Source organism: Salmo trutta, chromosome 9 (assembly GCF_901001165.1).
Source record: "Salmo trutta chromosome 9, fSalTru1.1, whole genome shotgun sequence".
Classification (NCBI taxonomy): Eukaryota; Metazoa; Chordata; class Actinopteri; order Salmoniformes; family Salmonidae; genus Salmo; species Salmo trutta.
The window spans coordinates 23,636,457-23,654,544 of record NC_042965.1 but is presented as its reverse complement, the minus strand read 5'-3'; the positions used below and the strand labels follow the sequence as shown (position 1 = coordinate 23,654,544).

General features: G+C 43.8%; 2 protein-coding genes across 3 annotated transcripts in view; both read right to left on the bottom strand.

The window, feature by feature from the left end:
• The window catches only part of LOC115200239 (THO complex subunit 5 homolog), a 25,410-nt gene extending 17,480 nt beyond the window's left edge, over positions 1-7,930 (bottom strand). Inside the window, exons 1-3 of one of the 2 annotated variants that reach the window (XM_029763138.1) lie at positions 7,831-7,930; positions 4,140-4,214; positions 3,862-4,005 (exon numbers count right to left, since the gene is read on the bottom strand). In XM_029763138.1, the coding sequence (XP_029618998.1) occupies positions 3,862-4,005; positions 4,140-4,184 (189 nt within the window). In that variant the 5' untranslated portion in view covers positions 4,185-4,214; positions 7,831-7,930. Of the gene's footprint in view, positions 1-3,861; positions 4,006-4,139; positions 4,263-7,830 lie in introns of both variants that reach the window. The other variant, XM_029763137.1, reaches the window with a different exon arrangement.
• Positions 5,243-18,088, bottom strand: LOC115199596 (tuftelin-interacting protein 11-like). Its single transcript, XM_029761925.1, has 6 exons — positions 18,028-18,088; positions 14,755-14,887; positions 14,585-14,677; positions 12,387-12,561; positions 8,287-8,408; positions 5,243-5,254 (listed from the first exon to the last, which is right to left on the bottom strand). The coding sequence occupies exons 2-6, from the start codon at positions 14,860-14,862 to the stop codon at positions 5,243-5,245; spliced, it is 510 nt and encodes a 169-aa protein (XP_029617785.1). The 5' UTR covers positions 14,863-14,887; positions 18,028-18,088.

The window sequence follows — 18,088 nt, the reverse complement described above, 5'->3', positions numbered from 1 at the left end:
TTGGGGACAGGTCGAAAAGCATTAAACATGTATGGCAATTTAGCTAGCTAGCTTGCACTTGCTAGGTAATTTGTCCTATTTAGCTAGCTTGCTGTTGCTAGCTAATTTGTCTTGGGATATAAACATTGAGTTGTTATTTTACCTGAAATGCCCAAGGTCCTCTACTCCGACAATTAATCCACACATAAAACGGTCAACCGAATCGTTTCTAGACATCTCTCTTCCTTCCAGGCTTTTTCTTTTCTTGACTTTATATTGCGATTGGCAACTTTCATAAATTAGGTGCATTAGCGCCACTGACCTCGTTCATCTTCAGTCACCCACGTGGGTATAACCAATGAGGAGATGGCACATGGGTACCTGCTTCTACAAACCAATGAGGAGATGGGAGAGGCAGGACTTGCAGTGCGATCTACGTCAGAAATAGAACCGATTTCTATTTTAGCCCTTGGCAACGCAGACGCTCGTTGGTGCGCGCGAGCAGCGTGGGTGCAATAATTGAATAACATGGATTTCTAAATTTATGTTGCAACGCAGACGATGCGAGCGGTGTGGTCAGCCTATAAGCGTCATGTGATCTCAGTATATAAACTCAGCAAAAAAAGAAACATCCTCTCACTGTCAACTGCATTTATTTTCAGCAAACTTAACATGTGTAAATATTTGTATGAATATAAGAGGATTCAACAACAGACAAACTGAACAAGTTCCACAGACATGTGACTAACAGAAGGTCAAAAGCAAAAGTTAGTCAGTGTCTGGTGTGGCCATCAGCTGCATTAAGTACTGCAGTGTATCTCCTCCACATGGACTGCACCAGATTTGCCAGTTCTTGCTGTGAGATGTTACCCTACTCTTCCACCAAGGCACCTGCAAGTTCCCAGAATGGCTCAAGCCCTCACCCTCCGCTCCAACAGGTCCCAGACATGCTCAACAGGATTGCGATCCGGACTCTTCACTGGCCATGGCAGAACACTGACATTCCTGTCTTGCAGGAAATCACACACAGAACGAGCAGTATGGCAGGTGGAATTGTCATGCTGGAGGGTCATGTCAGGATGAGCCTGCAGGAAGGGTACCACATGAGGGAGGAGGATGTCTTCCCTGTAACGTACAGCGTTGAGATTGCCTGCAATGACAACAAGCTCAGTCCGATGATGCTGTGACACACCGCCCCAGACCATGACGGACCCTCCACCTCCAAATCGATCCCGCTCCAGAGTACAGGCCTCGGTGTAACGCTCATTCCTTTGACAATAAAGGCGAATCTGACCATCACCCTTGGTGAGACAAAACTGTGACTCGTCAGTGAAGAGCACTTTTTGCCAGTCCTGTCTGGTCCAGTAACGGTGGGTTTGTGCCCATAGGCGACGTTGTTGCCGGTGATGTTCGGTGAGGACCTGCCTTACAACAGGCCTACAAGCCCTCAGTCCAGCCTCTCTCAGCCTATTGCGGACAGTCTGAGCACTGATGGAGGGATTGTGCGTTCCTGGTGTAACTCGGGCAGTTGTTGTTGCCATCCTGTACCTGTCCTGCAGGTGTGATGTTCGGATGTACCGGTCCTGTGCAGGTGTTGTTACACGTGGTCTGCCACTACGGGGACGATCAGCTGTCCGTCCTGTCTCCCTGTAGCGCTGTCTTAGGCGTCTCACAGTACAGACATTGCAATTTATTGCCCTGGCCACATCTGCAGTCCTCATGCCTCCTTGCAGCATGCCTAAGGTACGTTCACGCAGATGAGCAGGGACCCTGGACATCTTTCTTTGGTGTTTTTCAGAGTCAGTAGAAAGGCCTCTTTAGTGTCCTAAGTTTTCATAACTGTGACCTTAATTGCCTACCGTCTGTAAGCTGTTAGTGTCTTAATGACCGTTCCATAGGTGCATGTCCATTAATTGTTTATGGTTCATCAAACAAGCATGGGAAACAGTGTTTAAACCCTTTACAATGAAGATCTGTGAATTTATTTGATTTTTACAAATTATCTTTGAAAGACAGGGTCCTGAAAAAGGGATGTTTCTTTTTTTGCTGAGTTTAAAAACCTGTTCTGAAAGGCCCCAGAGTCTGCAACACCACTAAGCAAGAGGCAATATGAAGACCAAGGAGCTCTCCAAACAGGTCAGGGACAAAGTTGTGGAGAAGTACAGATCAGGGTTGGGTCATAAAAAAAATATATGAAACTTTGAACATCCCACGGAGCACCATTAAATCCGTTATTAAAAAAATGGAAAGAATATGGCACCACAACAAACCTGCCAAAAGAGGGCCACCCACAAAAACGCACAGACCAGGCAAGGAGGGCATTAATCAGAGAGGCAACAGAGACCAAAAATAACCCTGAAGGAGCTGCAAAGCTCCACAGCGGAGATTGGAGTATCTGTTCATAGGACCACTTTAAGCTGTACACTCCACATAGCTGGGCTTTACGGAAGTGTCCAGAAAAAAGCCATTGCTTAAAGAAAAAAAATAAGCAAACACATTTGGTGTTCGCCAAAAGGCATGTGGGAGACTCCACAAATATATGGAAGATGGTACTCTGGTCAGATGAGACTAAAATTGAGCTTTTTGGTTATCAAGGAAAACGCTATGTCTGGCGCAAACCCAACACCTCTCATCAACCCGAGAACACCATCCCCACAGTGAAGCATGGTGGTGGCAGCATCATGCTGTGGGGATGTTTTTCCATCGGCAGGGACTGGGAAACTGGTCAGAATTGAAGGAATGATGGATGGCGCCAAATACAGGGAAATTCTTGTGGGAAACCTGTTTCAGTCTTCCAGAGATTTGAGACTGGGAAGGAGGTTCACCTTCCAGCAGGACAATGACCCTAAGCATACTGTTAAAGCAACACGAGTGGTTTAAGGGGAAACATTTAAATGTCTTGGAATGGCCAAGTCAAAGTCCAGAACTCAATCCAATTGAGAATCTGTGGTATGACTTAAATATTGCTGTACACCAGCGGAACCCATCCAACTTGAAGCAGCTGGAGCAGTTTTACTTTGAAGAATGGGCAAAAATACCAGTGGCTAGATGTGCCAAGCTTATAGAGACATAACCAAAGAGACTTGCAGCTGTAATTGCTGGAAAAGGTGGCTCTACTAACTATTGACTTTGGGGGTGGATAGCTATGCACGTTCAAGTTCTGTTTCGTTTTGTCTTATTTCTTGTTTGTTTCACAAGAAAAAATATTTTGCATCTTCAAAGTGGTAGGCATGTTGTGTAAATCAAATGATACAACCCACCCCAAAAAATCAATTTTAATTCCAGGTTGTAAGGCAACAAAATAGGAAAAATGCCAAGGGGGTGAATACTTTCGCAAGCCACTGTATCTATTTTACAACAAGCCTACTTAACACCCATCTTAAACTAAACACATTTAGCATATTTAAAGAACTGGTTTATATTAATAAATAGGCCTATAACAACAACGACATACAATAATAATGCTAAAACAAATGATTATAAATACAAATGTTTTTATAAATAAAAGTTCCTACCTGAATAGAGTTGCACAGTAGCCTACATTTGGCCCCGCTAACGAGGACATGCCCCTTCTACGCTATTCAATATAAGCATACTCTCTAACTTTCGCTTTTCGTCAATGAAAAAGGCCCCCCATCTTCGCAATCAACAGTAGCGTAGGCCAAGGCTCGTCTTTCTCTTTCCTCAGCAGCAGGTGAACGCACGTAAGGCAGTGGGCAATGCCAAGGAGTGAGAGAATGGCGCTTAAGCGCAAGATCTGGGGGTATGAGACAGCTCCGGACAATATGGCCGGCTACATATTTTTTTTATTGGCTTTTATTACATTTTAAAAATCTGCAAATTACCGGCTAACAAAAACCCTGGTGTGTGTATGTTTCTTACCCCATCCTTGGCGCCGTTGGCTTTCAGCTCCTGGATATCGTTCATCAGTTGGGCCAGAGCTTCGCAGGTTAGTTTATATTGCTGGTAGTCCTCCTCTGGGTCCCTGCCATCCAGCTCCACCTCCTCACTGTACACACGTACATCCTGAATACACACACACACCAAAGTAGTCAATTTCGGTAATGCTCCCTCCTCTCTACAGTTCCCACCTTGACCCCATACCCCCCTCCCTTCCTCCACTGTACCTGCTGTCCACCCCTCTCCTCTCCAGTGCTCACCTGGTCCCCCTCTCCGCGGCCACGTTTCACCTCCGGCGTGCCCATCTCGCTGCGGAGCACCTTCGACTTGCGCTTCTTCAGGGCGTCAGACATGGCTGGTCAACGTCAGACTAGTCTAGGACACTTTAGCAGGTTTTTGGTATGGAAACAGACCGGTAACAAATACAATGCCACTCTAAATAATGTTTACATATCCTACATTACTCATATCAAATGTATAAACTGTATTTTATACCATCTATTGCACCTTGCCTATGCCGCTCGGCAATCGCTTATCCATATACTTATGTACATATTCTCATTCACCCCTTTAGATTTGTAAGTATTAGGTTGTTGTGGGGAATTGTTAGATATTACTGCACTGTCGGAACTAGAAGCACAAGCATTTCGCGACACTCGCATTAACATCTGCTAACCATATGTATGTGACAAATAACATTTTATTTGTTACTAATGCATTTCACATAAATAGCTATTTACCAAAGTTCAACAAATGTTAATCATAAGTGACCATATGATTGTTCTAAAAACAAAGTCAACGTCAGTAACAGAGGATCTAGCTAGGTAGTAGTGCTGAGCGATTACTACTATTTGAGATCGGTTCGTTTTCCTTTAGATTTGAGCCAAAAATAGCAAACATTCAATTGCCAAAACATTGAAAATACTCCATTGTCTCTGTCAGGTCCACAATGGGTAAACATCAATACAAAAAAAATGAAATTACTATGAAATAATACAATATTTCAGTTGTGTATATTACTTATGACTTTATTATTTTTAATTCCTTAAAGTCTTCATCTCAGCCAGACAACCATCTCACGTTATCTCTGTACTGTCTTAAGTCATCCAATTTAGCTAGACTTGACTGCCTAAGTATGCTGTAGAGCAGTCTGACTAAATAAATGTACTCATTTTTCAAAGTAGATAAGGCATACTTTCACGAACTGTGTCTATCCTTCTCATCGTTGTGTTGTGTACATTCCTCTTTCATGCGGTCTGTGTGTATCAAACCTAATGTAGCAGGCGTAAAAGTGTATTAGTCTCTGTCCGAGCCGGAAAGAACAGGTGCAATGGGTTATGGTCATCGTAGTTAAGAAACGTGGTTATTCGCTGAACTAGGTCAGAAAGGAAAAGAGGCAAAGCGAGAGGTTTCACTTGCCAAAATCTGTCTAAAATAATCCCAATGCATTTCTATGGCCTTATTTTGGACCTAAACTTGTCGTCTACCTTACCGACTTTGGGACGACCCCTTCCCAACTTTGGAACGACGATTGTTGGGGGGGAGACAAGAGCATCTCATCATTATAAAAAGATATCTGACTAGGTTGAATAGTTCCTTAATGAAAACTACAATTCCCTTCAGCCCAGCGTCCCACAGTTCTTGCCTTGATTTCTCTCGTGGATGATTTGATTTCGCTCTAGAAAACGGCATTGGCCTCACACAAAAAAACTAAAACTGAATGGAATTCAAGCAATTGAACCGACGTCGGTTCATCAGTTGTTTAATAACCAAACCCCCAAGCCGAAATGGTGGTTAACCGCTCAGCACTACTAGCCACGATGTAGGTATGAAACTTGGTGATGCCTTCAAATTATGTAGGAAACACCATGCACATTTATGTTCAACAATTCCAAACAGTCCCTTTACAATTCAGAATGTTGAATAAACTTCATTTGAACTCTGCTAATTGTCTGTGGTGTTGGATCCTTCAGTTGGTCGAAATTTGAGACAAAATATCCACAGGATAGTGTTCTTAACCCGTCTTCAAAACATGGGTCTATGTGTGTGGCAATCAAGATTAGTTGTGACCAAAGGCAGCTGCTGAACACAAGACGGAAGAAAACGCCTGCATGTAACCAAAGTCTAGGGGGCTTATATGCTTTTGCCAGGTGATTTACATTTCAACGGCAGTACAGGCGCTCTAAAAAGTTGGGTAAACAATACTTTCCTGTTGATATTTTGTCAAAGAAATTTGAGTGGATGAAGGACCAACTGCACAGTTAGGGCCTAGACCCCTAGTTACCTCTAGGTGTCCATGCAGTGAGCCTAGCCGAAACATATTCTACCATCGCTGTTGGTCCTTTCGGAGGTAAGAATACGAGACTATATATCCACAGGAAAGTAGAATTAAGTCACCTTATCAAAGTGCTGGTAGTGCTTTCAGATTTCTATCACCTGAAACATGTGCAGAACTCGGCAAGTATGCACACATGTATTTTCATTGTGTGTACATGCTTCAGGTGACAGCAATCTGAATAGTTGAATTAATTATACTTCCCTGTTGATATATTGTCTCATTCCTACCTGTAAAAGGACCAACCGCATGGACAACCGATAAAGTAAGTTTAAATATAATTTTATTCAACACTCTGGCTTGTAGAGGTCCTGAGACTAAACTTTCCTGATTCAATTGCACATTTCTGCCAGATGTAGAATTCAATGCAATGTTGGGTTTCCAGGAAACCCACAGGGTAATATACTATTGGCAGGTATGGGTGTTCTCAAGCGGCTAGATGTTCTTTACCAGTCGGCCATCAGCTTTGCCACCAATGGTACTAATAGGACACATCACTGTACTCTATACTCCTCTGTAAACTGGTCATCTCTGTATACCTGTCACAAGACCCACTGGCTGATGCTTATTTATAAAACTCTCTTAGGCCTCACTCCCCCCATCTGAGATACCTACTGCAGCCCTCATCCTCCATATACAACACCCGTTCTGCCAGTCACATTCTGTTAAAGGTCCCCAAAGCACACACATCCCTGGGTCACTCTTTTCTGTTCGCTGCAGCTGGCGACTGGAACGAGCTACAAAAAACACTCCAACTGGACAGTTATCGCCATCTCTTCATTCATTGACTCAATCATGGACACTGGCAGTTGTGGCTGCTTCGTGTGATGTGTTGTCTATACCTTCTTGCCTTTGTGCTGCTGTTGTCCGTGCCAAATAACGTTTGTACCATGTTATGTGGTGATGCTGCCATGCTGTCTTAGGTCTCTCTTCCTGATGTGTGTTTTGTCCTATATTTTTAATCCCAGCCCCCGCAGGAGGCTTTTGGTAGGCCGTCATTGTAAATAAGAATTTGTTCTTAACTGACTTGCCTAGTTAAAGTCCAGCATGGACCGTTGTCGTGCCGAAAAACTTACTTCCTGATGTTGCGGTGTGAATTTAGCCAGCAGTAAACAAGACTCACGCCGTGTGCAACATCAAGAATATCGGAAAATAGTGGTAAAAATGTGTTTTATAAGGCAGTACGCATATTTTACAATTTTTCCAATAACTAAGCATTAAATCAAATTAAGGAGAAAAACGACGCATTTTCAGCCTAAATGGAGGATGTACGAGCCGGTCGATGGGGGACACCGGTGTATTGCTGGCTGAGCACATTGACAAAACGACGTAAAATACATAGTAGCTCCATCTTGCGGCAGGTTGGGCTACCATACAATTGAGTTAGATTGAGTTCAAATGTAATTTTATTCTACATTCTGGCTTTTAAGAAACACTTCGACGATTTTGCAATGCTATGTTTGACTGTATATCAAGTATTGGTATAAAAGTCAGATGTATTAGGCAAGCCAGGATGGTGTTTTGTGGCAAGCGAGACAGTTAAAGTGATCAAATGCACAAGCCAGGTAGCTATCAAAGTAGCGATAACAAATATTACAGGCGCCACACATACTCACCAAAACAATATAAAATACGAAAAACTAAATCAGAACATTCATCTCGTGCACAAGTTGTTCTAGACACTTTGTTTCCAGTTCCAACGCAAAGCACTATGGGTAACGACCTTCTTCGTTGGTGGCGGCAACAGCAGGTAATTTAGCGAGGATAGATGCATACCGCTGCTTAGGGTACTGGAGGCCCGAACCTCAGAGTACAGTATCTCGACTGTGCCACAGTGGTAGGTATACACAAGGGTTTCAGTCAGCAAAAATGCTTATCTGGAATTTTCAGTTAACTATTTAAACTCTCTCCCTGTACAAAGACCACTCCTCTGTCGATGTAGATGATGATACGTCCGAAGGTGTACAGCGGTTTGCCCTCGTGGCGTTTGGCAACCAGCGGCACGAAGACAATGTTGTTCTACTCAGCCTTGGTCTGGATAAGGTCTTTGAAGTTGGTGGACAGGCTGGCACCGATGCCACGCTCTCAGCATCCTGACGCTCTTGCAAAGCCTCGTACTGGAAGTCCTTACAACGCTCTGTGTGTGTGTGATGCGCTATGTTCTCACTCGCACCGGGCTGCATGTACCCCCCACCTACAGGAGAACAAGAAGGGTGAGTATCATACTGTGGACCCCAGGAAGAGTAGCAGATGCTTTTGCAGCAGCTAATGGTGGTCCTAATAAATACCAAATACTAACCTATACAAAGGTCAGTTCTCAGTTCATGTTGTCTGGTGCTGTGTGTGTATGTGTAATACCAACCTAGGCTAGAGGATACAGCGCGATTCATGATGTCCATAGCTTCATTGTCTCAGGATGGTAAGTTGGTGGTTGAAGGTATTCCTCTAGTGGTGTGGGGGCTGTGTTTTGGCAAAGTGGATGGGGTTATATCTTGCCTGTTTGGCCCTGTCCAGGGGTATCGTCTAATGGGGCCACAGTGTCTCCTGACCCCTCCAGGTCTCCAGTATTTATGCTGCAGTAGTTTGTGTCGGGGGGCTAGGGTCAGTCTGTTATATCTGGAGTATTTCTCCTGTCTTATCCGGTGTCCTGTGTGAATTTAAGTATGCTCTCTCTAATTCTCTCTCTCTCGGAGGACCTGAGCCCTAAGACCATGCCTCAGGACTACCTGGTCTGATGACTCCTTGCTGTCCCCAGTCCACCTGGCCATGCTGCTGCTCCAGTTTCAACTGTTCTGCCTAGGGCTATGGAACCCTGACCTGTTCACCGGACATGCTACCTGTCCCAGACCTGCTGTTTTCAACTCTCTAGAGACAGCAGTAGAGATACTCTGAATGATCGGCTATGAAATGCCAGCTGACATTTACTCCTGAGGTGCTGACCTGTTGCACCCTCTACAACCACTGTGATTATTATTACTTGACCCTATTGGTCATCTATGAACATTTGAACATCTTGGCCATGTTCTGTTATAATCTCCACCCTGCACAGCCAGAAGAGGACTGGCCACCCCTCATAGCCTGGTTCTTCTCTAGGTTTCTTCCTAGGTTCTGGCCTTTCTAGGGAGTTGTTCCTAGCGACCGTGCTTCTACACTTGCATTGCTTGCTGTTTGGGGTTTTAGGCTGGGTTTCTGTACAGCACTTTGACATCAGCTGATGTAAGAATGGCTTTATAAATACATTTAATTGATTGATTGATTCATTGAACTTGTCCTTTATGAGTGGCTGAGCCAGAACAGCATCACTGAACATGGACTTCCAGCCCAGGTACCACTTAGTAATCTCCTCATAGTTAGGACTGTTACTGAGCCACGGAAACAGCACCTACACACAAAAAAAACAGTTATCTGCATTTACACTATTTTAGGTCTAAGCAACAGCAACGGTAATCACAAATTAGTAAGTCAATTCTTATTAAGCACAACCTATGTGCTTTCTCACACTACCGGTTCAAAGTTTTAAAAGACCTACTCTTTCAAGGGTTTTTCTTTATTTTTACTATTTTCTACATTGAAGAATACTATTGAAGACATCAAAACAATGAAATAACACACATGGAATCATGTAGTAACCAAAACAGTGTTAAACAAATCAACATTTTATATTTGAGATTCTTCAAATAGCAACCCTTTGCCTTGATGACAACTTTGTACACTCTCGGCATTCTCTCAACCAGCTTCCCCTGTAAAGCTTTTCCAACAGTCTTGAAGGAGTTCCCACATATGCTGAGCACTTGTTGGCTGCTTTTCCTTCACTCTGCGGTCCGACTCATCCCAAAGCATCTCAATTTGGTTGAGGTTGGGTGATCGTGGAGCCCAGGTCATCTGATGCAGCACTCCATCACTCTCCTCCTTGGTAAATTGCCCTTACACAGCCTGGAGGTGGGCCATTGTCCTGTTAAAAAACAAATGAAAGTCCCACTAAGCCCAAACCAGATGGGATGGCGTATCACTGCAGAATGATGTGGTAGCCATGCTGGTTAAGTGTGCCTTGGATTCCAAATAAATCACAGACAGTGTCACCAGCAAAGCACCCCCACACCATAACACCTCCTCCTCCATGCTTTACGGTGGGAAATACACATGCGGAAGTCATCTGTTCACCCACACCGCGTCTCACTCCAGACCAAAGGACACATTTACACCGGTCGAATGTCCATTGCTTGTGTTTCTTGGCCCAAGCAAGTCTCTTCTTATCATTGGTGTCCTTTAGTAGTGGTTTCTTTGCAGCAATTCGACCATGAAGGCCTGATTCACACTGTCTCCTCTGAACAGTTGATGTGTCTGTAACTTGAACTCTAAAGCATTTATTTGGGCTGCAATTTCTGAGGTTGGTAACTCTAATGAACTTATCCTCTGCAGCAGAGGTAACTCTGGGTCTTCCTTTCCTGTGGCGGTCCTCATGAGAGTCAGTTTCATCATAGCGCTTGATGGTTTTTGCGACTGCACTTGAAGAAACATTCAAAGTTCTTGAAATGTTCCGTATTGACTGACCTTCATGTCTTAATATGGCTAGGGGGCAGTATTTTCACGGCTGGATAAAAAACGTACCCGATTTAATCTGATTATTAGTCCTGCCCAGAAACTAGAATATGCATATAATTATTAGCTTTGGAGAGAAAACACTCCACAGTTTCTGAAACTGTTTGAATGGTGTCTGTGAGTATAACAGAACTCCTATGGCAGGCAAAAACCTGAGATGCTTCTGTTCAGGAAGTACCCTGTTTGAACATTTCTTGCCCTTGTTGATTCTCTCTATCTATTACAAGGGATCTCTGCTGTTACGTGACACTTCCCACGTCTCCAATGAAGTCTCAGAGCCCGGGAAAAACAGGAATGACGTAATTCAAAGCCCTGGTTGAAGCACACGAGAGCAAAAGCTAAGTGGTCTCTCAGTGGAATAAGCCTTACGCTCGCGACCCGCCCCGCCCCGCCCCCGGCTTTCGGTTTTTCCCTCAGTATACAGACAGGCAGATTCCCGGTCGGAATATTATCGCTTTTCTACGAGATAAATTGCATAAAAATTGGTTTTAAACAGCGGTTGACATGCTTCGAAGTACGGTAATGGAATATTTCGAATTTTTTTGTCAAATTCTGCGTCATGCTCGTGGCCGAGATTTAGCGTTGGGATAGTGTCTAGAACGCACGAACAAAACGTCTTGATGGAACATAACGATGGATTATTTGGGACCAAACCTACATTTGTTATTGAAGTAGAAGTCCTGGCAGTGTATTCTGACGAAGAACAAGCAAGGTAAGAACATTTTTCTTATAGGAAATGTGATTTTGGTGAAGGCTAAACTGTTTGGGTGTCTAAATAGCTAGCCCTGTGATGCCGGGCTATGTACTTAGATTATTGCAAAATGTGCTTCATCCGAAAAGCTATTTTAAAATCGGACATATCGAGTGCATAGAGGAGTTCTGTATCTATAATTCTTAAAATAATTGTTATGCTTTTTGTGAACGTTTATCGTGAGTAATTTAGTAAAATCACCGGAAGTGTTCGGTGGGAATGCTAGTTCTGAACGTCACATGCTAATGTAAAAAGCTGGTTTTTGATATAAATATGAACTTGATTGAACAGACATGCATGTATTGTATAACATAATGTCCTAGGTGTGTCATCTGATGAAGATCATAAAAGGTTAGTGCTGCATTTAGCTATGGTTTGGGTTTATGTGACATGATATGCTAGCTTGAAAAATGGGTGTCTGATTATTTCTGGCTGGGTACTCTGCTGACATAATATAATGTTTTGCTTTCGCTGTAAAGCCTTTTTGAAATCGGACAGTGTGGTTAGATAAAGGAGAGTCTTGTCTTTAAATAGCTGTAAAATAGTCATATGTTTGAAAAATGGAAGTTTTCGGATTTTAGAGGAGTTTGTATTTCGCGCCCCGCCCATCATTGGATATTGGAGCAGACGTTCCGCTAGCGGAACGTGTAGATGTAAATTAAAGTAATGATGGACTGTCATTTCGCTTTGCTTATTTGAGCTGTTCTTGCCATAATATGGACTTGGTCTTTTACCAAATAGGGCTATCTTCTGTATACCCCTACCATCTTATCACAACACAACTGAATGGCTCAAACGCATTAAGAAGGAAAGAAATTCCACAAATTAAGGATGAGGCGGCAGAGCCGTCACTTGGGTGCCAGCGCTGCAGTGCATTGGCCAGTTTACTGCGGATGGGCGGGTACAGAGGCTCCAGCCGTGATTGGAGCAGAGGCAGCCAGGGGTGGAGCCAGGAGTGGATGGGCATGGTGTCCGTCAGGGGGTTCCAGCTATCCACCTATCACAGAGAAGTTGTGGGGTTAGTGGAGATCGAAAGGGTGCGTTCATGATGTTTAGGGTTCTGGGTAGAAAAGAGCAGACACTCTGAGCTACCCTACCAAGACCAAGCTACTACTACTTTAAGGTTCTGAAAGGTTTATCCATTTTTTTTCAACAGACAGCTTGGCACCATGACATGAGTCTTCATATTTGTATCACTGGTACAGTGCTGATGTTTGTCTGTGGGACTGTACCTCTCTCTGGAGCCTAGGGAAGATTAGTTGTTCCAGGATGTGTTTTAGTATCCAGAGGGGCAGCAGAGGGGCCCATACCTCCACACAGTCCACCATGGGTCCTACCATACGAGGCTGCCACCCCGACACAAACACACTCGCAGCACAGCACTTTTTGATTTTTGGGAGGATTTAAGACCTACTTTAAAAAGGCAAACACATGCCATTCCGATGCACATCCAAGTCCAACCCCTCTGTGGTTTTGGCAGTGGATACTTTTCAGCTTGCCTATCGGCATCTCACAGCCCCCTCATACCCCATCGCACAACAGGTTGAGGTCAAGAGGGGTTTCTTTGCCATGATGACATCAATAGGTTCCCAAATACGAATGGAGCAATAAACGGCACCCAAAACGATTTAAACTATGTGAACAGAAAAGGCTTCCACACTTTGTGTGCAGGTGATAGGTTATGTGATGCGCTAAAGACCCTGCTGAAAGTGGTGGCCAGGTGGAACACACGACTCGTTCATTCTGCAGAACAGTAATGTTGGCCTATACGCCTACAGGAGGGAGCTGTTGAGGATGGATGGCTTATTGGTCAGTGGTGTCTATTCATTTGAAGTATATTTACCATTGCTAAAGCAACTTAATTGTCCTAATGGTCCTCTCTTTGTAGCTATGTTTTTATTTTTCATGGTCAAGCTCAACTGAGCGAGCCAAATAAAACCTTTTGGTTGTACTCAATCTCTGGCACTAGCACTTTTATTTCACTCTCAAAAAAAGAAACAATGTATTAGCTTTTTTTGTTTGCGCCGTTGTATTTCATGGTACGGTGTTGTATATTTCCCACAAGCTTTAAAGGGATGATTGACCATATATGGTTAATTGGGGACTTTTGAAATGCAAAAAGCCAAAGTTGTGTGTGAGCACTTAGTCTGAGAACAATTGGTATTTATCAGTGGTTATCTCTTACCAGTGTGCATATGACCAGTGTTTGATAAATTACACGTTTTCAATGCGTATGACCATTCTAAATTCCATTCATAAGTAGTATTTTAGAATAGTTTCTACATGTTGGACAGTAGGCCTATCTAGTCACAGCAGTTGACACAAAATGATAAACTGTTGCTCACGTCCCTCTTTCTCCCCCTGTAGGGCTGAACTGAAAAGGATTGGATAAGTGTAAACACTATGATAAGAGTTCCTATCTTTCTCAGAGCAACTGACGGCTGTGGTAAAGACAGACTCCCCAAAGGCTGGAGGGGACCCAGCAGCAGGCTGTGACCCAGGGCCTGAGGAAGGGGAACTGGCCCCTGAAGCCCCAACGGCCCGCCAGAGTCTGTGTGTTATGGTCTAGGCTCATTTTTTCCTGTGTAACAGCTCATTACCAGCTTGTCATGCTTTTACTGCTGTTGGAATCACTACAGGTACACACACTCTCTCTCAAAAGACACAGCTTCACAGTTTATCCTGGCCCACTCTAGATCCCTCTACACAGCCGTCAATAACAGTCTCCGCACCCTGGGCTACTGCCCACACAAACGCACTGTTCACCTGAAAGGGTGATGAAAGAGAAGATAGACATTTCTAGAAAATACTAAATCATTTTACAGTCCGAGCTCATTCATCCACCCTCCTCTCCCCTGTAACTATTCCCCAGGTCATTACTGTAAATGAGAATGTGTTCTCAGTCAACTTACCTGGTAAAAATAAATACAAATAAAAGGAAAAAAACATACCTTTTTTGAGAGCAACAATAACAGCTTTTCAGCAGTGAATACTTCCTAAAGTGAGTGTGAAGTGTGTACCTGTAGAAGAGCTCTGTCTCTCTGTAGTCTCTCCTCCATACTCCCCTGAGGCAGATCTCTGGCTGCCTGCAGCTCCTCGTTCCAGTCTGGAGCCTTCACATCACAAACATCAAATCAATCAATCGGTCAGACAGCCAGTTGGTTTTTCCTTGTGTGTGTGAGACAAAGACCTGTGCTCCAGAGTGTTGATCCAGTCCCAGTCTGCTGAGAGGGTTTCTGTGGGAGTGGGAGGCTGATGGGGGACCCAGCCAGCTCAGTGTGCGGTAGGGAGTCGGCATAACTTCTACTGGGGGCAGCTGGGGCCTACAGGGAGACAGGGGCAGACACTACATTTCACTAATGGCACTACACTCTTACAATAGACATAATGGTATGATATTGTTCCCTGTGGTACAAAAAAAAATCTCAAATACACAATGATCTGACTGTTCCATACCTTTTGGGGTACATATAAAGAGTTTAAATGGTACATTTTTGTACCCCATATTTTTTATATTAAACAAACTCTCACTCAAAAACATTGCGAACCCTCAATACTCACCATATGGTACAATTATGAATTGTTGCCACCTAAAGGGAACTAACGTCTTTGTCAATGCGGTGGTACCCTGAAAAAGGCACATTTGTACCATAATTATCATAAACTCTTTTTCAGGACCCTGTCTTTCAAAGATAATTCGTAAAAATTCAAATAACTTCACAGATCTTCGTTGTAAAGGGTTTAAACACTGTTTCCCATGCTTGTTCAATGAACCATAAACAATTAATGAACATGCACCTGTGGAACAATCGTTAAGAGACTAACAGCTTACAGACGGTAGGCAATTAAGGTCACAGTTATGAAAACTTAGGACACTAAAGAGGCCTTTCTACTGACTCTGAAAAACACCAAAGAAAGATGTCCAGGGTCCCTGCTCATCTGCGTGAACATGCCCTAGGCATGCTGCAAGGAGGCATGAGCACTGCAGGGCAATAAATTGCAATGTCCGTACTGTGAGGTGCCTAAGTCAGCGCTACAGGGAGACAGGACGGACAGCTGATCGTCCTCGCATTGGCAGACCACATGTAACAACACCTGCACAGGATCGGTACATCCGAACATCACACCTGCGGGACAGGTACAGGATGGCAACAACAACTGCCCAAGTTACACCAGGAACGGACAATCCCTCCATCAGTGCTCAGACTGTCCGCAATAGGTTGAGAGAGGCTGGACTGAGGGCTTGTAGGCCTGTTGTAAGGCAGGTCCTCACCAGACATCACCGGCAACAGCGTCGCCTATGGGCACAAACCCACCGTCACTGGACCAGACAGGATAGGCAAAAAGTGCTCTTCACTGACGAGTCGCGGTTTTGTCTCACCAGGGGTGATGGTCAGATTCGCGTTTATCGTCGAAGGAATGAGCGTACTGAAGTACTTAATGCAACTGGTGGCCAAACCAGATGGGGGGGGGGTGCAAAATCAAAAGTAACAGTCTATGTTCAGGGACACATTATTCCATTTCTGTTAGTCACATATCTGTGGAACTTGTTCAGTTTATGTCTCAGTTGTTGAATCTTGTTGTGTAAATATAAAATTAACGAATTCAACAACCATGTTGCTGTCACTAACAAATACAGGCATGGATGGTAAATCTACAATTCACTCAAAAAAAGGTAAGGAGTGAGTGGAAGTGTTGTATCAATTTAAGTGGTCTTTGGTAGAGGAACATTTTTGCCACTTACAAAGAACAAATTGTTTTGTCACTGTGGTGGTATATCAAAAGGCAAAAAGCATACTTTTGTACCTGTGGAGAAAGGTACCATCTAATGTATGAACTGGGGTACAATTATTTGTACGTTTGCTCACTGACAAAGAAATGGGGAAATAAGGGAAATAAGTATTTGACCCCCTCTCAATCAGAAAGATTTCTGGCTCCCAGGTGTCTTTTATACAGGTAACGAGCTGAGATTAGGAGCACACTCTTAAAGGGAGTGCTCCTAATCTCAGTTTGTTACCTGTATAAAAGACACCTGTCCACAGAAGCAATCAATCAATCAGATTCCAAACTCTCCGCCATGGCCAAGAACAAAGAGCTCTCCAAGGATGTCAGGGACAAGATTGTAGACCTACACAAGGCTGGAATGGGCTACAAGACCATTGCCAAGCAGCTTGGTGAGAAGGTGACAACAGTTGGTGTGATTATTCGCAAATGGAAAAAACACAAAATAACTGTCAATCTCCCTCGGCCTGGAGCTCCATGCAAGATCTCACCTCGTGGAGTTGCAATGATCATGAGAACGGTGAGGAATAAGCCCAGAACTACACGGGAGGATCTTGTCAATGATCTCGTCAATGATCTCAAGGCAGCTGGGACCATAGCCACCAAGAAAACAATTGGTAACACACTACGGCGTGAAGGACTGAAATCCTGCAGGGCCCGCAAGATCCCCCTGCTCAAAAAAGCACATATGCATGCCTGTCTGAAGTTTGCCAATGAACATCTGAATGATTCAGAGGACAACTGGGTGAAAGTGTTGTGGTCAGATGAGACCAAAATGGAGCTCTTTGGCATCAACTCAACTCGCCGTGTTTGGAGGATGAGGAATGCTGCCTATGACCCCAAGAACACCATCCCCACCATCAAATATGGAGGTGGAAACATTATGCTTTGGGGGTGTTTTTCTGCTAAGGGGACAGGACAACTTCACCGCATCAAAGGGACGATGGACGGGGCCATGTACCGTCAAATCTTGGGTGAGAACCTCCTTCCCTCAGCCAGGGCATTGAAAATGGGTCGTGGATGGGTATTCCAGCATGACAATGACCCAAAACACACGGCCAAGGCAACAAAGGAGTGGCTCAAGAAGAAGCACATTAAGGTCCTGGATTGGCCTAGCCAGTCTCCAGACCTTAATCCCATAGAAAATCTGTGGAGGGAGCTGAAGGTTTGAGTTGCCAAACGTCAGCCTTGAAACCTTAATGACTTGGAGAAGATCTGCAAAGAGAAGTGGGACAAAATCCCTCCTGAGATGTGTGCAAACCTGGTGGCCAACTACAAGAAATGTCTGACCTCTGTGATTGCCAACAAGGCTTTTGCCACCAAGTACTAAGTCATGTTTTGCAGAGGGGTCAAATACTTTTTTCCCTCATTAAAATGCTAATCATTTTATAACATTTTTGACATGTGTTTTTCTGGATTTTTTTGTTGTTATTCTGTCTCTCACTGTTCAAATAAACCTACCATTAAAATTATAGACTGATAATTTCTTTGTCAGTGGGCAAACGTACAAAATCAGCAGGGGAAAAAATTATTTGATCCCCTGCTGATTTTGTACGTTTGCCCACTGACAAAGAAATGATCAATCTATAATTTTAATGGTAGGTTTATTTGAACAGTGAGATTATATATATATATATATATATATGTATGCATGTACGCGTGTGTGTGTGTGTGTGTGTACCTCTAGCTGGGTGTTGTGAGGCAGCATAGCCAGTAGTGGTCTCTCAGAGGCTCCAGGTAGG